The following is a 21639-nucleotide window of genomic DNA, read 5'->3' as shown; positions in this document are numbered from 1 at the left end:
CACGGACATGGCACTGCTCGTTAGGCCACGTTGAGGCAGCGTGCCACATGCCATGACTAGAAGGACCTACAACTAAAAATATACAACTATATACTGGGGGAATTGGGGGAGAAAAAGCAGGGGGGGGGGAAAAAGAAGATTGGCAATGGTTGTTAGCTCAGGTGCCAACCTTTTAAAAAAGGAAAATAAATAAATAAATAAAATAAGTGAATCTTAACAAAGCAGTTTAAGCATATTATTTACTGATTTTAGAGGTAAATACCATAAGAACTGAAAACAGAAATGATTAAAAGTTTTACTTATAATAAATATCAAATCATTATGTTGTACACTTGAAAGTAATATCATGTTATATGTCAATTATATCTCAATTAAAAATAAATAAATGCTCCCAAAATCTCAAAAAAGAGTGCTGCTTCTAGAGAGTATGACTTGGAGTTGGAAAGGTGTGGACAGGGAACTGATCTTTGCATTGTAGCTCCTCCACACTTCGTGTTTTCCTTAGCCGTGTGCATATCTCATTATGATGAAACTTAAAAACAAAGTGTTAAAACATAATCGCCCCATGCTAGGGCTTGATCTGATCTTATTGCTCTTATTGAAATTTTTTTCCAGTGACTCTCATGATTTATTTGTTTCTTAATAAATAGACGTTACTTAAGCATGCTGAAATACGTATACGATTTTACTTTCAATATTTAAACAAATATTTGAAAAGATACATTAGAAAATTTAATCTCAGACTTTGAAGACTTTTATTTCAACTTCCAAACTTATATATGAATCTCTTCTATAACAGGCCTGATAAATGGTTGGGAATACAGTCTCCACTAAAATATTTGATCAGCTCTGATAATAGGGCATCTACTACCACAAAAGCAGCTCCTACTGTATAAGCTTTAAAACAGGCTTCTCTATGGTCTCACAGACATGTATTTATTAAGCAACTATAAAGTTTCGGGTTAGGTCCAGAAAATACGTAGATGAATAAGAAACTGCCCTGTCCTATAACTGTTTTGAACTGAAATATTTGTCTCTAATGTTTACTAGTTTGTCCCATTCCTTCTCTCTAGACCCGCACAATAGATGATAGTGGCTCCGAGCTTGGGATTTGCAACCAGGGAAATGTGTCCCAATATTACCTCTGCTATGACTAGTTTTATGAACTTGAACAGATGACTGTAAAATGAAGATGGTAATATCTATCTCTTTGGGCCATGATGAAGTGATATCACATGGGGAAAAGTATTTAGCATTGTATTTGACACATAGTAGCTTTAAATGCTAGTCTTCGCAGTAGTAACAACAACATGCAATGATTTAACTTTTTATCATTTGAAGACAATGGTCATGGTTTCCCTAAGGCTTAACATCCTCAGTTTCTTATCAGTCATGGTTTCCAGGTCCTTCATATTATTGATTACTCCCCTGTGTATATTTTCCAGTTTGTCAGTGAGCCCCTTCCTCAGCCGAATGCAAGATCCCATGTGTAGTTTGATTAGAGCCAGATTGAGCAGAATTACTTTTCTCCTTTGCTGTAAATTTCCTACTTCTATCAATGCAAATAATAAGCTTAATTTCTTTGGGAGACGTATTCCACTGAAGTCTGAAAACCCTGAAGTCATCTCTCCATAGACTGCTCTTTACTTGAACTTCACACTCAGATCTCATCCTGTACTTGTTCGTCTAGTAAAACTCGGAGACGTTTTCTTCCCGAAGATACCATCTTGCTGCCTAGTGTTAGAAGTTTCTGAGATTTGTACAGTTACATCTTTTCATCCAGCATATTTCTCAAGCGTATCAGTGTTTGGTACTGGTGAACGTGAGAAGAAAGACAGCTAAATGCTTGGCATTGCCAGGGAATGAGGCTGAGGACAGGACTCGAGAGTAGTTTAGGAAGGCTTGAGGTGAGTTTACTTTTCCGAGCATTAGGAACAGAAGCAGAGTCAAGCCTTAAGGATTTGTCACCCAAATAATGAGCAGAAAGATACCGTATCTGTTAGGAGCTTTCCAAATATATGCTAATTGCAAACTTTTACCATTGCTTGATAGCACAAATCATGTTATAATCTATAATAAAATATAGAACCATTTCTATATTTTATTAAGAATTTATTCTATATTAAGGATAAGTCAAATTTTTCATTGATTCAATTCAGCAGACTTTCAGTGAGTCTAAATTGATATAATAGTTATTTTTTTAAATAAAATCACATTGGCTAAGATGAAGATTATTACACCTAGAATTAGGTTGGTTTATTTAGGTGGATTAGGAACTTAATTCTGAAGACTTCTAACTCTTTCACATAAATTCCAAAGATTCCTGGGTAGCATATGAGAGGCCTTTCATATTGATGAATTGTGACATTCCCTAACTCAATCCTTCTCAACCAGGGGCGATTTTGCTCTCCAGGAGACATTTTTCATTGTCACAACTAGGAAGATGCTTTTAACGTGTAGGGACCAGGGTTGCTGCTAAATTTCCTACAGTGCACAAGACAGCTCCCTATAGCAAAAAATTATCCAACACAGAATGTTAATAGTGCTGAGATTGAGAACCCTGGACTAACTCAATGAGTCCAAAACTTTTGGGAGTTGTGATGGGCCTTTTTTCCTTTCAGTTTCCCTCATTTCCACTCCTGCTTCTCTCAGCCCCTTCCCATTCCTCTCTTCAGTTCTGATTCTTCCTCAGCATTTTTGTTCTTAAAATTATTTCTTTTTCATTCTTTGAAAAACCTAATACCTGAAGAGGCAAAGTGTGAGAAATATTCACAACAAGGCACACTTGGTGATAATTAGTAATATTCTGGATTGTTCTGAAACTAATGTCAAATCATTGCCCTAGTTAGGGAGGGTCTTTCCAATGAATACCAGAATTTGGAAGGAATTCAGATAGTCAGCATCACTCAGGTCAACTCTTAGATTGAGACAGTTGTTTGTCAACAGAGGTGCTTAACTTAGTTAATTGATGGGATGCCATGGTTTAACTCTCAATAATTTATCTGACATGAGGTATGAAGTATTGAGACATTTAATGCAAAAATCATATTCGAGGGGGAAGTTCTTTGTACTACCTCATTGTACCTTCTATAGGGCTTTGTAGGCAGTAGGTTCTCAAAGGGTGTCTGATTGATAGTGGAAACAGCTGTGTGGTTTGGACATAAACTGTTGACTGGAATACCAGAGCATCTCTGAATTACGTGTTTGTGATTCATGCCTACTTTGCTTTCCCTGTAGAGGCAGAGCTGGTGTGCTGTTGGAAGATAGAAGATCTTTAGTTTGTCCCATATAAAGTTCCCTATCTGGAGTTCTTTATCACATTTTTAGAGTAAATCTTACGGGTGTCCCCCTGCGTTTCATCACAATACTTTTCTAGCTAAAGATGTAACAAGATTTAGATAATTTTACTTTATAAATATTATTTGGGGAACTAGAGGTTTCCTTGGATCTTTTCTCCATTCTTTTATGTCTCAGAAAAGTTAATATTTAAATGACTTCTCTTTGTAGATAGTTAAATAAGTAAACTACCTTAAAATTTCTTGCCTTCCTGAAGTTTTTTTCCTATCTACTATTTTTCAAAAAATAGTAAGTTCTTTGTGTTAATAAGGAATAAAAAAACCTGTTTTTAGCTCTAGGAGTAAAGAACACCCAAAAACATGTAAGATAATTGAAAGACTGGTGTACCAAAACTTATAAATAAATAAAACCTGTATTATGAATTAATTATAAATTCTGAGGGTACGAGAGCGTGGAATTGAGAAGGAATAGAATAATTTTATTTTTTTAAAAAAAGATTTTGGAGGTGAGTTTGAAGCAGAACTTGAAAAAGAATTGACCAAAAAGATTGTAGTTCTGGCAACACTTTTTTTCAAAACTATTTTATTTTGGAAAATTTCAAACAGGTGCAAAAGTAGGTAAAAGCATCTAATGGGCCCCTATTTACCCATTACCTAGATTCAATAATTGCCAACATGCTATCATTCTTGCCTCAGCTGTCTCCTGTTGTCGTTGGTGCTGCTCAGATGTATTTTAAAATAAAGTACAGACTTCACCTCATTTTGCTCCTACATGCCTAAGTACGAATCTCTATAAAACATGGACATTTAAATTCCTTCAATAATTCCATTATCACAACTAACAAAATTACTAATGTTGTCTTGGTATCATCTAATACCGAGACCATATTCAAATTTCCCTGATTGTCTTCAAAGCCTACGTTGACAAGTATGTTCTAATCAGAATCTAAAGTCCACACATGGCATTTGATTGTTAAGTCTCTTAAGGCAACATTTTCTTTGATTAATGTTTAGCCTCATTTCCAACGTTGACAATCTACACAAAATATCTAATATTATTTGGCCAAAACACATTTTTCTCATTCTCTTTCAATCAGTTATGCTGTGTGCAGAGGGAGAAGGGGGGCAGTCATCTTTTGTCCCAACATAAACCTCTACTGTATATATCTGTAATCTGCTCGTGATGTTTTCACTTCGGTGTTTACCATTTTGGTGAACTTGACTTGTCTGAAGTACATTATGGGATCTAGGAACAATCAAAGTTACTTAAAATATTCCTTAAGTCCAGAGCCTTGGGCAGGTCTGCCGTGATCCCTATTTGAAAACTATTCCCATGCAGTTTGCTCGTGTCTGTGACTTCACTTGATTTTAGACGAATTATTGTTACTGACATGTATCAATAATGCAGGCATGCAGGGCTCTCACACCTTTATACAAAGGAAGCTATATAGACAGCAAAGCAAAGCACATTTTAATAAGGCAGTATGCTTAGAACACTTACTTTTTTGGGGTGAGCAGTTAAAATATTTTAGCCATGAAACCTTTACGTAAGTGTGTCTAATTTTACCAGAAAGAAAGTAACTCAAGTCAAAAACAAATATCTACTTCTTCCCACAATACAGTATTGGTCTCTTAAGGTATAGGAGTGATCACAATGTGTTACAATAATGCAGGATTTTAGTAGCTTCAGAATGACATCTTGGAACGTAATGAAGATAAACGTCATGAAAATAATATTATGTTTTAAAAAACTGTGATTCCAAAATTACTGGTTTTTTAAACTAGTACTTGAGTGAAGCCATTATTAAGTGTAGCTGTCAAAAATGGTCTCTGTAAATATCTATTTTTAATTGCAGTATATAAACGACCCCATGGCTCCAGAAACTGTGAACATAGTAGAGTCCATGGCAGGATTATTTGAGGGTTCAGCAGAGATGTCTTCTGACCTGTACTCGCTTGCGTCAGTTATTTATAACAGTCATCCACATAACTTTCCCGCGAGGAATAGAGCTGAAAACCAGCATTCAACAGTTGGTAGGTACATTTTTATGCCCTGTGAAGTATATTTCAACCGCCAGCTAGCTGTACTAGCCAGCACAGAGGTGAACCTTAGCTTCGAGTTCAGCCAAATTATTGATGGTTCATGGGCTAGAGTCAGATTTTTTTCTTTAACTGTCGGATAACCTTGTGCAGCAAATGGAAATGCCACACAGGCGGGAGCTGGCCCCTCCTAACCCGTTTGACCTTCCTCCTAGACAAAGTAGCACCCTAGAGTCTCTGGCCAAGCTGCATAGACAATCAGTTATTACAGTTGCCAAAGCAGGTGTGATGGGAAGGGATTAACATATCTTCAAATCATTTACAAGCCTCGCACTCTCTGCAGCTTTTGACTAATAGGTTTTCAAATGTCACTAAAGGTAAATAGGTCAGAAAGTTACAACTCCAGTGCATGGGGTGATAAACAGGTGTAGGCGACCCAAGGACGTGGTGATGTCATTAGTGTATACACTTGCTCTTCGGGGTCAATGGATCTTATTGTTTCTAAAAGGAGAATGTCATATGGGGCAAATTAAAAATACTTGGTTAGAGGACACAGATCTAAATTCTCTCTCTGGTTTTTCTAAAATGCTAAGTGAGAAGAATATTTTTTTCGTTGTCTTTTCTCTGATTTGATATTAGTCCCATTCACATTAAAAGTGTTATATTATTTTACTGATGATATAAATAGTCAAAAATATCACATTACATTCTATATATGTTTATTTCATTTACTGATCTGTTTTCCTGCACAGAGAGGATTGAAGGCAAGGCTCAAATTTAACAGGTCCACGATTTCTGACACAGATGTTTCCTTAAATACTTCAAGTTTGGCATAATTGCTAATTGACATTGTTGGAAGCACAAGTTCTAAATAAATTAAAAAATCTAACATTATTTGAAATCCTTGTTCAGACCTATTTATGTGTCAGTTATCCAAGCATGCTTGCTTGAAAGCATTAATGGACTTAGTAAAGGCATGGTGAATTTTGAGTCCAAATAAAACTCTCATTTCTCTAATTTTTCATAATATAACCTAGCATTGACCTATAATATTTCGATTTGATATTATTGCCTAATTGTCTCTTAAGAAAAAATCCCTAGCCAGTATCTTTTAGAAGGTTATATTTTCTCAAAACTGGAATCTCACGTTCCAGGATAGTGTTTAACAACCAGCAAAACTATATTATGAGCACAAATATAGATACTGATGGGGGATATTCAGCATATCTATTATTAATTATATAGATACCTTTCATATCAAAGAGACATGGAAAAATTAATGAATAATGTGAAATCAGGTTTAAAATTTCACTGTGTGAGCAAAAGTGATTTTGATTGTGAAGGTAAGCACCTTTTTTTTTAAAAAAATATGATTTCCAGTAGGAACTACAAGGAATCAGTATATCACCGACATTGCTGCCGAACAGCTGTCTTACGTTATCAGGAGACTTGTGCCTTTCACTGAGCACATGATTAGTGTATCTGCTTTCACCATCATGGGGGAAGGACCACCAACGGTTCTCAATGTTAGGACAAGTGAGCAAGGTAAGAATGTATTTCCTTTGAAATAAATACCTGCAAATATTGCTTTTGCACATTGTAATAACTTTTCCTTTCATTCATATTAATTGTTCATTCTTCTTTTCAAGTGCCAAGCTCCATTAAAATTATAAACTATAAAAATATTAGTTCTTCATCTATTTTGTTATATTGGGATCCTCCAGAATATCCCAATGGAAAAATAACTCATTATACAATTTATGCAATGGAACTGGACACAAACCGAGCCTTCCAGATGACTACTATAGATAACAGCTTTCTCATAACAGGTAGAAAACAGTTGTTGTTGTTGTTGTTAACATTCCTGTTCTGATGGAAAATACACATCCCTGTAGGCCTGAAACACTGCAGGACACGTGTGGCATCATTCCAGATTTTGTTGTGCTATGCTGCCATGGATATCTTGAAAAACACTTGCAGAAATAACTTGATTGAGTGTGTTTTCCCTTAACTATACTTATCCACAAAGAAATAAAATCATCAGATCACAAGTACCATAGGAATATACTTAACCCAGGGAATTTTATGTCTGGTTCATGGAAATAACTCAGTATTGAAGACTTGAATGAACGTATGTAAAAATCAGCTGAAGGAATTCAGCTGACATAGCGTTTGTGCCAAGTCAACTATTTTCCTTGCAGTGTGCCAAATATTACTTTTCAGCCTCAGATTATCACCTTAGTATTTTAGGAAAGAACTAAAACATCGTCAACATGGAGTCCCTCAGCCCAAGGAATTTTGGGAGATTGGGATTATAAGTAAGCTAATTTAGAGAGCCAGTCTCCGAAAGAAATAATTTTCGCTCGTCCTGTGTCAAATGGCACTAATCCCAGAATGTTATTTTAAGGACTTTAAACAAATTGCCTGTTGTCCTTATAGGTTTAAAGAAATACACGAAATATAAAATGAGAGTGGCTGCTTCAACTCGTGTTGGAGAAAGTTCTTTGTCTGAAGAAAATGACATCTTTGTGAGAACTCCAGAAGATGGTAAGAATATCAGGTGCAGTTTAAGAAAAAGAATCAAGTAGTGTTACGTGTTTACTGCCTTTAGTGTCTGAAGCAACAGGCATGAAAAAAAACCATGTATTTAAAATTTGATTTTCTTCCCCCAGAACCAGAGTCATCACCTCAAAGTGTTGAAGTTACTGATGTTACTGCAAGTGAAATAAGTTTGAAGTGGTCACCACCTGAGAAACCCAATGGGATTATTGTTGCATACGAAGTGCTCTATAAAAATATAGATACCCTATTTATGAAGAACACCTCAACAACAAGCATAAGTTTAAGGGACTTAAAACCTTACACCCTCTATAACATTTCTGTAAGATCATATACCAGATTTGGTCATGGTAACCAGTTATCATCTTTACTCTCTGTAAGGACTTCTGAGACTGGTAAGTGTTTTGTTTGTTTGTTTAATAATTGGGCCTGGCTTGGTAGTGTAGTGGTTAAGTTTGTGGGCTCTGCTTCAGCAGCCCAAAGTTTGTGGGTTTGGATCCCAAGCACAGACCTACACACCACCCATCAGGCTGTGTTGTGGCAGCATCCCACATACAAAATGGAGGAAGATTGGCATAGATGTTAGCTCAGGGCCAATCTTCCTCACACACACACAAAAATAGCATAATAATGAAGTAAACATGGCTGACAACTGCCATATTGTTTATATTTTACGTAAGCTAAAATTTCTTATTATTCTGTTTGTATAATCCAGGAATTTGCTCTTTCTGCTAAAGTATGGGAAAAGTTATGCTATACCAATTTTTAAAGTCTGATTTACATATAAGGGAACTCCAAAATAAAAATCAGTGATGTTTTTTCAAATGAAACACCTTGAGAAACCAAAGATCCTTTCAATGTACCTGCAAATTTGGGGTTGAGTAACTGCTTACCTTCAAATTCGGTAAAAGGAGAGACATACCCCTAAGAATAGATTCCTACACTCTAACGAGGCATGTAGGTAGATAGAGGCACAGAGTGGGAGCACACAGAAAGGGCATGCCTGGAGAAGCCTTAAAGAGGAGCTAGCATTCAACCTGGATCTTAGGGAATCAGGTGGAATGGACATTGTCAAGGTTGTTGGGTGGGCGGGGAGGGCATATCCCATCTAAAGGAAATGACGCGAGCAAGGAATTACTTGTGTTTCAGTTTCAGTGATGTGAGAGCAAATAGCATGTAGCAAGACATTTTGTCTGATGATCTTAGTGTATCATTTATATTATGTTTATAATCATATATTGGAGCATCATTCTTAGGCCAACTCTATAACATAAGATGAGAATTAAGAACTAAGTGTAAAGTTACTGTTTTATCTCTATATTCAAAAAAATAAACATTAATTGACTAGCTACTGGCTGAACCATATGGAGTTGCTATTTCTATACATTGTAAATGGCCAAATATGTGCAATTTCAGATGGTTCAGCCAGATGCTGTAGGTGAGGCCCTGCCCCTGACCTTGAAGATCTAGGAATCTAATAAGGTAGTTTACCTTTGAACAAAAGTATCCTCTAGAGACTGGCCACAGAAATTAATAAAATTAGATGGCACAAAAGTGTTCATAGAGGATGGCAGTAGTTGTAATTGCAGGAATAAGAGAGTAATGAAAGGAACATTTTTTATCATCATAAGTTATCCCTTATGGTGAAATCTAATTGATGTTAACTATATATTGGCCATGTTTCATTGCTTTTATAAATATTGTGCTTAAAATAAGTATTTTTGAGAAAAATATCTACTCTTTACTTAACTGCGTTTTTTTTTTTTTTTTTTACACTGGGTCAAGGAAAGAAATAAGCATCTACCAAGCAGGTTTTTAGCACCTACAAAGTACCATGCTCTGCTATCGGCTTTCACAGTCTTTTTAATTCTAGAATAAAGCATTAAGGTATTATCTTCATTCCTAATGAAAAACTGAGGTCTGAGAGGTTTATTTTTTCAGCAAATAATCCAACAAATAATTTATAATATGCCAGGCGCTACTGGGATTATAGCACTGTAGAAGGAAATGAATTTCCACCCTCCTAAAGTTCATATTAATTGGTGGGTGTTTAAATTGCTTAAGGTCACCCAGCTGGTAAGTGATGAAGCTGGAATTGGAACCTAAATCCATCTGACTGTAACGCCCATTCCCTTCACAAATACATGCTGTTTTGGAAGCCATTAATAAAACTGGTAAATTATAAAATATGTGCAGGACCTTCCTATTCATTCTTGCAGTGATATTTTGCTTTTTGGGCTCTGCGCAGCATGAGGAAGAAAAGTAACAACTTTCAAAGATCCTGTTGTGACCTTAAACAATCACTACATTCATGAATGCTTTCAAATACTTGACTACTTAAGTGGTCACAGCATCAAGAACACTTATTTCAATGATTGAGTCTTTTGTTATTTGCTAATTATTACATGCATGTAATCTTTTACTTACTATTGAAAAAGTAAATTTAATTTTCATTTCATTATTTATTGTCTGAGCTTAATTCTAAAGGAGTGATAGTACACCTTAAGTGAATATAAGAACTTAACTTGAAATGTCATTTAAAATGAGAACTTTAGTTTCAGAAGTGTCAGAAAACACATAGAACCCTTTATTTTATGGATGAGGAGACCAAGGAACATGAGTAAAATGACTAAAAAGTTATAGTGGATGAGAGGTAATGTTGGGATTTGAAAGTAAGCCTCCTGAACCCCATTTTAGTGTTCCTGATTTAGCGTGAAAAATAAAGAGAAAGGGGAAGCAATTCATGCCAGAGCTCACTAGCCCACTCATTTGGTTGTGTATAATTGGGTCATCTTGTCACTAGACTCTTCTGAAGCAAAAGGGGCCTAAAATTAGGGCATAGGTTTCGATGCCCATATGCCTAATTTCCAGCTCTGTCCTAAATTAGGTACTCTCAAAGTCTGTGCATTCTTCATCTGGATGGAAATGGTGGACAATGAAATCTACACTAGTGGACTTTTCCTAGATCGTGTTTGCTTCTACTGAGCCACCAATTTTAGCTCTTTTTTGCAAAAGAGGAAGCTAGAATTTTAAGTAGAGTCTCAAAGTGTCATTTGAAGTAGGCTGTGCTCCAGAGCCACTATCTGTTCCAGGGTTCATATTCTTATCAAAGACAGTGAAACAACCTCTACTCTTATAAAAAGCAAGAGCCCACTTTTCAATATTGTTTCATGAGAAATTGAGGGATGTGCTAACTCAGTAATGTGTTACTGCTGCTAATTTCAAATAAGAGTAAATTATTTGTTGAAATATTTTATCTTGGTTTAGGAATCAGAGTTTACTAATGCTTAGAAGTATAGTATTCTTGTGCTCAAGCAGAAAGGATCAATACAAGATTGATCTCATGCGTGTGTATGTGTGTGTGTGAGGGTGTGTGTGTTTTAAGTGTAGAATGTACAGTTAATCAACAAACTTGAGATTAATTTGTGTTTTCTCCTATTTAGGTTGCAGCAATCACGTAAAGAAATTTAAGTTCTCATACAAATTACTCTTTGATGATCTATCTATCTATCTATCTATCTATCTATATATTCTCTTTCCTTTTTAAGACATACCTTTCTTTACAGTAAACCCTTAATGAAATTCCTTGAATATGTCTGATTTGGGGCAACAATCACTAGAGGATACTAAATTAGAGGTTGACCACAATTTTGTATATGACTGTATAGAGTTATTTATATTCCTTATATATATTCACTATTTATATTACTTTTATTCATTATATTCATTAATAGAATTTCTTAATTTCTCTACATAATATTAAAACTGTGGATGCCAAACAATCTTTTGGCATACGCAAGGTAATTTCCCACTTTCTATTTTAGTATCAACATGAACTGAATACTTTCTTATTTTTAGTTTTTAAATAGATTCAGCTTATTCCAACTGATTATAGCAATTACTTTTTATTCATGAGTTGTCTGTTTTATACAATACTTCTACAATTGGAAACATTATGCTATTTGAGAAAACTCTAAGGGCATCATCAGTCTCCAAAAATCAGTAAGTCATCAAGTCTGTCTTGCTTTATTTTCCCTGAAGATTCCAGCTGTGGTCATCCTCTAAGCACAAATGAACAAAAATGCAAGCCTGGGGCAAGAATGCGTATTTATAGCCTGACTAGTGGTGGTAGCAGGCGACTCAAGAGAGGGATGACTTAGCAAATTCCAATGAGAAGTTTTCAAAATCAAAAGCTATACTGAGTTCTAAAATTCGAGCATAGCATCACTAATTCCTTTTTTTCTTGCAATTTAAAGAGCTATTAAGTTCAATCTTATTTATTTTCCTTAGCCCTGTTTCTGTCATGTTTTTAATATATTCTGTATCATGTTGAACATATTTATTCACTGAACAGATCTGTATGGATTCCATATCAAGTGCTATTACTGTACCAGGCACTGTAGTCACAGCAGTAAATAAGACAACATTCCTACCTTCTTGGAACTTAGCATTCTAAGAAGGATAACAGGAACTAAACCAGGAAACAAATAATATATATGACTTTTGGTAGAGATAAATTTCATGAAGAAAAATTATCAGGAAAAGAAGAGAGAGAATTATAGAGTAGTGAGCAGGCTATTTGAGATAGAGGACTGAGAGAAAGCCTCTCGAAGGAGTTCTATTTGCCTAGAGATATTAATAATATGTGGAATTCACTTAGATGAAGTTAAGGAAGAAAAGTGTTCTGGAAAGAGGAACAGCAATTGCCACTTCCTGAAGTGGGAAAACACTTTATATGGTTGGGGAAGAGCTGAGCACTTCTGTCATTTGAGCAGTATGAGATATGGCAAGAGAATTAGCAGATGAGGAGAGACAGGCAGAGTTCGAACATGCAGATTCTTGGATGCCGTTCTAAGAAGTTTGGAGTTTAATTTTAATGGGAAGTTATTGGAGAATTATGAGACAAGAAAATGATGTGATTTGCAATTTTAGAAGTTTACCACTGAATATGTTGGATGTGAGAGTACAGAGAAAAATCAAGATTAACTACTTGGTTTTTGGTCTGAGTATCTGGGTGAATGACAGTGCCATTTACTGGATGGGGAGGTCAGAGGGAGAGGTCAGTTTGGAGGAAATTCAGGAGTTCTGTTTTGAACATATTTGAAATATCTAAGTGCCTGTCATGAAGTCAATTGGATATGTAAGTCTGAACTGAGGGAAAGGATCCAGGGTTGAATACATAATTTGGAGGGATCACCATATCTCTGGTCTTCAAAGTCAAGGGATGAGATAAAGTCACAAGTCAGAGAGTGTAGATGGAGATAAAAAGAAGCATACAAATATGTCCTGAGGCAATATGACCATAGATTTTGGGAAGTCAAGGAGGAGCCAGTCAAGGCCTAAGGAAGTGGCCAGTGAAGTAGGAGCAAAATCAGGAAATGGTCATGTCTTAGAAGGCAAATGAATGAAGATTTTCAAGTAGAAGGAATTTATTTCCTATGTTAGATGCTGCTGACAGTGAGGTAAGATGAGGGCGTGCAACTGAGTGGTGGTTTGGCAAGATGAAGATGGACTTTATTGATGACTTCACAACAGTGGGTTTCATGGGAAAAAATGTGGGGAAAATGCCCAACTGAAATGGGCCTCAGACAGAATAATAGATTAAAAAAGTGGAGAAAATAAGAAAAGGCAAAATTTGAGGAATTTTGATATAAAGTGGAAGCTAGCATGGAGTAAAAGCTGAAAGAGTGAGGGGAATCAAGAGTCCCTTGTTTTTACTGTGATAGAATGTGTGTATGTTTGCGTGTATACAATGATAGAAATAATTCAATCAAGAGAGAAAAAATAACAATACAACAGGGAGGGAATAAATTCAAGTCTAAAGTCTGACTAGACTAGATCGGTGGAATGGAATCTAGTGTAGAAGTGGACAGCTAGGCCTTGGAAAGAAGTATGGAGAGAAGGCCGTTAAAGGAAAATTGGTGGTAAGAAGACAAGATAGTCCTCTTCTGAATGTTTTTATTTTCTCAGTGGGATGAGGGGCAAGTTTATCAGCTTTGAATAAAGAGGGGGAGGGGATATTGAATGTTTGTAGAGAGGGAAGATGGTGAAAACACATAACAGAGTAGGAGACTGAATTAAGTAAAAAAAATATAGACTGCCAGGTAGTGAAAAAAAATTCATTTGAGATTTGAAGTTATAAATTTAAGTGAGGCTAGTATGCGTGGAGTGGTATTTTATTCAGATATGTTCAGCTGTTAACATTGCAGATGTGGAACCAAAACTGAGTTCTGTTTAACTGAAATTGGGATTTTTACCAGAGAAGTAAGATAGAAAAAGGGGTAGATGGAGATTGCCAAAGAGTGAATGTGGTGATAGACTATGGACTCCAACCTGTGTAAGTAGTGAGATGAGGACATAGCGGAGGTGATGAACAGAGAAGATTTGAGGAGGGTCAAAGAATTGTTGGGTAGGCAGTACAGGGTGAAGAAGCTAGAAAGATAGGGGGTGGTTGCCAAAGAGGGCAATACTGGCAGTTGTTGGTAATCACAAGGTCTTGGGTGTGGCCATGACAGCTAGTGGTTGAAGTGAGGTGGAGGAAAAGCTTATTGGAATTATGGAAATCAAGGAATAGAGAGTCTAAGGAATTGGACAGCTCTTTTGAATCAATGTTGCCATCTCTAAGAGAGGTAGAGAGGAAGTCAATCATCCAGGAAATAAAATTGGTAAGAAGTTTGAAGAAGCGGCAGAGTAACTAAATGATTTTCTTAGGGAAGGGTAGATATAGAGTTCTTCAGGAAGAAGGAAGGAGAAAAGATCTGGATATGGTGAAGAGGAGCAATATATACAAACACTCAACTCCAAGGCCTTATGATTATAGGGATCACGGGAGAAAACTAAAGAGCTACCTGTTACCCAGGAGGACTAAGATGTAGTGTTCTCAGCAGGTCCAAGATTTCTTCATTTAGAGCCAGGTTAGGAAAGCATTCAGAGTAGTTGTTGAGGATTTTCCTCAATTTAATGACTTGGCTTGGGAAGACACTAGAGAAGATTTTTGGGTGTTTGGAGAGGGAAAGTAGGATTATATTCCTATATATTCCTACATCACACTATGTATTGAATTACACTACTTCCCAAAGTTTTAGAAATATCAACATTCTTATGTCAGTTTTTTCTAGTAAGTCTTCCTTAGATGCAATACACTCAATAACAGGAAACAATTGGGACGGGGAGCATGACATCTACAGTTTCAAAGCTTCTGAATTTTATTTCTCTACTTTGCTAAATTTATTAGTGGCAATTTTTATATCCATTGTATTTACAATGCCAATAAAAAAAGGTTCAATTCTTTTTTTTGAAAGGGAAGAATGTTATAGCAGGACTCTATAATGGCAATAATATTTACATATTTAGTTTATATTGTTTAACCCCCGAATTAGTCATTATTTTTATTGTTCTATGCAGGCAATTTTTAAACCATTATCTTTGTAACTGTGATCTTTCATCTCCAATAAGTATTTTTCTGCCTAAAGTGCATTTTTACAATTTCATTTATTGAGGATGTAGTGATGGCATTCTCTCTGTTTTTGACAGTCTGAATGTGTTTTTATTTTGCTTTTGTTAATTTTTCGGGGTATAGCATTCCAGTTGTTTTTCAATTGACGTCAATTTTTCATCTAATTGTCATTTCTATGTAGATGGTCTGTCTTCTTTCTGGTTCTAAGATCTTCTCTTTTTTGCTATTCTGTACTTTCACAATGATGTGTCTAAATATGATTTTTTTAAAAAAATTTTTGCTTGGGATTTCCTATTGAGATTCCTTGCTCTGAACCTTGATATCTTTCAACAAGGCTGATAAATCTCAGCCGTTATCCCTTCAAATATTTCTTCTTCCTTATTTTCTCCATTATCTTAGACCTCCTCCGTATACCTTTATGTCTCAACTGGCATTTTCCATATTTTCCTTCTCTGAACTACATTCTTGAAGTTTTTTTCAATACTATCATCTTTTTCACTAAATTTCTCTCTGTCTCTGTCTAATCTGCACTTTTATACATCAAGAGAATTTTAATGTTTTATTTTTCTGTTCTAGAAGGCCTGTCTGGTTCTCTTTCAAGTCTGCTTGCTTATTTATAATACATATTATTATCTAACACATTCTTTGCTCATATTTTCAAATCTCATCGATTTCTTGAACTATATTAAACATTTGTAATTTTGTTCTTTGGTGATTTCAGTATCTGAAGTCTTTTGAAGTCTGACTGGCCTGTATGTGCGTGTGTGTGTGTGAGTGTGTGTGTTATTTTTTCCATTTTCTTTGCTGGTTTCATCTGTTGGTGCCTGATTTGCTCGTGTGTTTAGTGATTTTATCAGTGAGCTCATATTCCTTGAAACTTAGTGGGGAATTTATGTGACATGATGAAGTTGAGTTCCTTCAGAGAAGATTTATGTTTGCTTCTGCTAGTTTCTTTTGAATAACCGCAACTCAGGATTACACGTTCATTTTAATTTAAATTCTGAAGTAGAGGTTTTTTCAGGCTACATGGCTGCCGTGGATTTGGACCACATAGGCTCAGAGAGATGCTCTTGTGCTTCCAAACCTCCAGAATTTTTCTTGCTTTTCCACATCTTCATCCAGAGGAGTGGCAGGAGAAAAGTTTCTTTTCTGTCCTCTTTTTCCTGGTGGATTTACGTCTTACTCTCCATCCCCTAAGAGTGAACGCACCACATTGCACAAGTCCAGGAGTTACCACTCACATTCAATGCTGCGGCACTCTGCTGAAGAATTCAAGGGGGGCCCTAGAGTTGTCCAGTATAATGGCCCTGGTTGAAATTGCCTTCTTTTAAAGTTCCAGCTTTTCATGTGGAGATATTCCTTAACTTTCTATTGGATCAAGGCTTTATCTTCTCTCTCTGGCATTCCATGCTGTTAATACAGAAACTCACAGTCACCAGGATTAACCAGTACCTTCCAAGGCAAAACTGGCTTTACTACCAGCTTCTATCTCAGGGTTCCTCCTTTTGCTTTGTTTTTTGTTTGTTTTATTTTATTTTGTTTTGTTCTTTGCTTTTGTTTTTTGGCTAGTACAGATTTCTAACTTTCTTGTCAGCTCTGCAATTCTTTACGAGAAAAATGTTTTAATTTTATACAGAGTTTTAATTATTTTAATTAAGATAGCCATTCAGTTTCGATTATCTATTTCAACATTTTGCCAGAATTGGAATCCCACGTGTAGTATTAGCATTTGGATATATGTAGAGATCCATTTTGTGACCACTGCGTTCAGTACAATAAGAACATTGGTAGACACACAAAACTAATATTTTAGTTAATTGCATTCTGTACCTTTAGGAGATTGCCTTGCTCCTAGGTCGTTATTTCCCAGGCCTTACTTCTAGGAGAGGTATATTGCCTTTTCAAAGATCTTGTATGCAAAAACTAATCTATTCAGCTTTTGCATATTATTATTATTATTAATGAAAGGCAGAATTAATTTTTAAATGTTTTCCATCCTCTTTCTTGTATATTCATGTTCTGTAATGTAAGAAATATCATCCTATAAACATTATTCTGTAGAATCATAGTATGAATTTTCTTTTAAGATGAAATTTTTCTTATACACTTGTAAGCGCTGTAATTTACCTACGCCTTACTCCGTTTAAGATGGATGTAATAATCACACTCTAGTGAATGCTCATATATACATATCCTAGTGCACCCGGGTGAGAACTTGGGCAGAATAGATTTTTTGGATGAAATTGTTTAATACATGTGTACTTTTGTTTTTTTCAGTGCCTGGTAGTGCCCCAGAAAATATTACTTACAAAAATATTTCCTCTGGAGAGATTGAGCTGTCATTCCTTCCCCCGAGTACTCCCAATGGAATCATTCACAAATATACCATTTATCTCAAGAGAAGTGATGGAAAGGAGGAAAGAACTCTAAATACAACCTCTTTGACCCAGAGCATTAAAGGTAAAAAAAAATCATGTTAGATATTTACTTTTATCTTGAAAGAGTGGCCATAAAGTATTAGCTTGTTGTCATATTACACATGGTGTGATTAGTTTTATTTTTTTTTTCTGCTTTATTTCCCCAAACTCCCCCTATACACAGTTGTATATCTTAGTTGCAGGTCCTTCTAGTTGTGGGATATTGTGGTTAGTTTTATACAGAGTATGACAATTCTGGTTTTCTGGTTAAATAAGCTAGGAGTCTATTGCAGGTCACATGAAAGAATACACTAGGTCAATCCTTTTACACATTATCCTATATCAGTTTGTCTTCATAATGAGAGTTGCTATGCCAAAGAACTACATTTTCAGTTAGGTTTTACTTTTGAAAGATTGCTAAGAGACGTTTCACAGTTTGCCTCTTGCATATTATTAAAGGATATTTTGTAAGTCTCAACTTATCTATTCTATTTCTCTTTAGGACTGAAGAAATATACCCGATATATGATTGAAGTGTCTGCTAGCACCCTCAAAGGTGAAGGAGTTCGGAGTGCACCCATACATGTATTGACTGAAGAAGATGGTAAATACAGTAGTGGGTAGTGATATGTTTTGAATCCATCACATTTCAAAAAACATGTACATAGAAAGAAGACATAATGTAAAAATTTCCCTCGCGTTGGGTATCAGTTGTGTGCCACACCAGCATTATACAAAGATTTCATTGTCATGGTGTAAAAGAAGCTCGCAAAGTCAGATTTATGGTCAATAAAATCAAGTATAAAATGCTTTTTTTGATCCTGAAGTCACTCATGCTCTGTAAAAAATCAGTAATTTTTTTTCCATGGGAATTTTTAAGGCTGAAATTTTGATTTGAATGGTTTGAACATCAACTAATGTATGTTACAACTGTGTTTTTCAACTTTAACATTCATATGAATACACATTTACATAAGTTTTCTAGTAGATTCTGTCAACCTGCAACATTTTTATCATATTAGGATTAGCTTGCTAATGAGTTCAGGATATTTTCCAGGTTTTTCTACATAATTTGCCAAGACGTTATTCCTGAATGTTACTAGCCTTCATATTGAATATTTGAACAAATCTTTCCCTAACTTGAATAAAATCAACTTTACAACTGAGACCACTTTCTACCGGTACCTCACCGAGTTATAGACATATATCATCGTAAGAAAATTACTTTTGAGGAATATATTTGGGATTTGGATTTGTATTTTATGTTTTATGCATACTATATTTTTTAACTTTTTATTGAGATTATGATAGTTTACAACCTTGTGAAAATCCAGTTGTACATTATTGTTTGTCAGTAGTGTTGTATGTGCACCACTTCATCCTTTGTGCCCACCCCCAGCCCCCCTTTCCCCTGGTAACCACTAATCTGTTCTCTTTGTCTACATATTTAACTTCCACATTTGAGTGGAGTCATACAGAGATTGTCTTTCTCTATCTGGCTTATTTCACTTAACATAATACCCTCAAGGTCCATCCATGTTGTTGTGAATGGGATGATTTTATCCTTTTTTATGGCTGAGTAATATTCCGTGGTATATATATATACCATATGTTCTTTATCCAATCATCAGTTGATGGGCACTTATGTTGCTTCCACATCTTTCCTGTTGTAGATAATGCTGCAATGAACATAGGGGTGCATGGGAATTTTGGAATTGCTGATTTCAAGTTCTTTGGATAGATACCCAGTAGTGGGATGGCTGGGTCATATGGTATTTCTATTTTTAATTTTTTGAGAAATCTCCATACTGTTTTCCATAGTGGCTGCACCAGTTTGCATTCCCACCAGCAGTGTATGAGGGTTCCTTTTTCTCCACAACCTCTCCAACATTTGTTACTATTTGTTTTGGTTATTTTTGTCATTCTAATGGGTGGAAGGTGGTGTTTCAGTGTAGTTTTGATTTCCATTTACCTGATGATCAGTGATGATGAGCATCTATTCATGTGCTTATTGGCCATCCATATATCTTCTTTGGAGAAATATCTGTTTATGTCCCCTGCCCATTTTTTGATCGGGTTGTTTGATTTTTTGTTGTTGAGTTGTGTGAGTTCTTTGCATATTATGGAGATTAACCCTTTGTCAGATGTATGACTTGCAAATATTTTTTCCCAATTGGTGGGTTGTTTTTTTGTTTCAGTCCTGTTTTCCCTTGCCTTGAAGAAGCTCTTTAGACTGATGAAGTCCCATTTGTTTATTCTTGCTATTGTTTCCCTTGTCTGAGATGATGTGGTGTCCAAAAATATCCTTTTAGTACTGATGTCAAAGAGTGTACTGCCTATATTTTCTTCTAGAATCCTTATGGTTTCAGGTCTTACCTTTAGGTCTTTGATCCATTTTGAGTTTATTTTTGTGAATGGTGAAAAAGAATGGTCAATTTTCATTCTTTTACATGTAGCTTTCTAGTTCTCCCCCCACCATTTGTTGAAGAGACTTTATTTTCTCTATTGTATGCCCTCAGCTCCTTTGTCGAAGATTAACTGTCCATAGATGTGCAGTTTTATTTCTGGGCGTTCAATTCTGTTCCATTGATCTGTGCACCTGTTTTTGTACCAGTACCATGCCGTTTTGATTACTGTAGCTTTGTAGTATGTTTTGAAGTCAGGGATTGTGACGCCTCCAGTTTTGTTCTTTTTTCTCAGGATTGCTTTAGCAATTCGGGGTCTTTTGTTGCCCCATATGAGTTGTAGGATTCTTTATTCTATTTCTGTAAGGAATGTCTTTGGGAGTCTGATTGGGATAGCGTTGAATCTGTAGATTGCTTTAGGTAGTATGGACATTTTAACTATGTTTATTCTTCCAATCCATGTGCATGGAATGTCTTTCCATCTCTTTATGTTGTCATCAATTTCTTTCAGGAAAGTCTTGTAGTTTTCATTGTATAGGTCTTTCACTTCCTTAGTTAAATTCACCCCAAGGTATTTTATTCTTTTTGTTGTGATTGTGAATGGTATTGTGTTCTTGAATTCTTTTTCTGTTAGTTCGTTATTAGAGTATAGAAATGCCACTGATTTATATAAGTTGATTTTATACCCTGCAACTTTGCTGTAGTTTTTGATTATTTCTAATAGTTTTCCAATGGATTCTTTGGGGGTTTCTATATATAAGATCATGTCATCTGCAAACAGCGAGAGTTTCACTTCTTGTTTCCCTATTTGGATTCCTTTTTATTCCTTTCACTTGCCTAATCACTCTGACCAAAACCTCCAGTACTATGTTGAATAGTGGGCATCCCTGTCTCGTTCCTGTTCTCAGGGGGATGGTGTTCAGTTTTTGCCCATTGGGTATGATGTTGGCTGTGGGTTTGTCATACACGGCCTTTATTATATGGAGGTAATTTCCTTCTATCCCCATTTTGTGAAGAGTTTTTATCATAAATGGCTGTTGGATCTTGTCAGATGCTTTCTCTGCATCTATTGAGATGATCATGTGGTTTTTATTCCTCAATTTGTTGATGTGGTGTATCACGTTGATTGATTTGCGGATGTTGAACCATCCCTGTGTCCCTGGTATGAATCCCACTTGATCACGATGTATGTATACCCAGTACTTTTAAGACAGTTTTTTTTTTTTTTGTAAAAAGAAGTGATATTGACATGAGGAGTGAGCCTGGGTGTATCACAAGTGTTTGTAGGTTATCTTTTCTTCCCTCTTTCAAGTTTCACCATCTTCAAGCTAGATTGCAGTGTATGGATGTCAGATTCTAGTCTTTTGCCAGGACAAAATGTCCATTATACAATTCTAGAAGAAGGAAAGCTTTTATCTGCTTTGCTCTTAAATTATTCAAAATAATAAAGTCTTTGGTACCCTCTC

General features: G+C 35.7%; 1 protein-coding gene across 3 annotated transcripts in view; it reads left to right on the top strand.

Moving 5' to 3' along the window:
- PTPRQ (protein tyrosine phosphatase receptor type Q) overlaps positions 1 to 21639 on the top strand; it is a 242907-nt gene that overhangs the window by 69387 nt on the left and 151881 nt on the right. For 2 of the 3 annotated variants that reach the window (XM_070507246.1, XM_044747332.2), the window contains 7 exons: positions 5153 to 5330; positions 6720 to 6881; positions 6986 to 7165; positions 7776 to 7883; positions 8009 to 8290; positions 17629 to 17811; positions 18271 to 18372. In XM_070507246.1, coding sequence (XP_070363347.1) covers positions 5153 to 5330; positions 6720 to 6881; positions 6986 to 7165; positions 7776 to 7883; positions 8009 to 8290; positions 17629 to 17811; positions 18271 to 18372 — 1195 coding nt within the window. Of the gene's footprint in view, positions 1 to 5152; positions 5331 to 6716; positions 6882 to 6985; positions 7166 to 7775; positions 7884 to 8008; positions 8291 to 17628; positions 17812 to 18270; positions 18373 to 21639 lie in introns of all 3 variants that reach the window. The other variant, XM_070507247.1, reaches the window with a different exon arrangement.

Source organism: Equus asinus, chromosome 4, assembly GCF_041296235.1.
Source record: "Equus asinus isolate D_3611 breed Donkey chromosome 4, EquAss-T2T_v2, whole genome shotgun sequence".
NCBI lineage: Eukaryota > Metazoa > Chordata > Mammalia > Perissodactyla > Equidae > Equus > Equus asinus.
The sequence above is the reverse complement of the archived record's forward strand: the minus strand, read 5'-3'. Positions and strand labels throughout refer to the sequence as shown.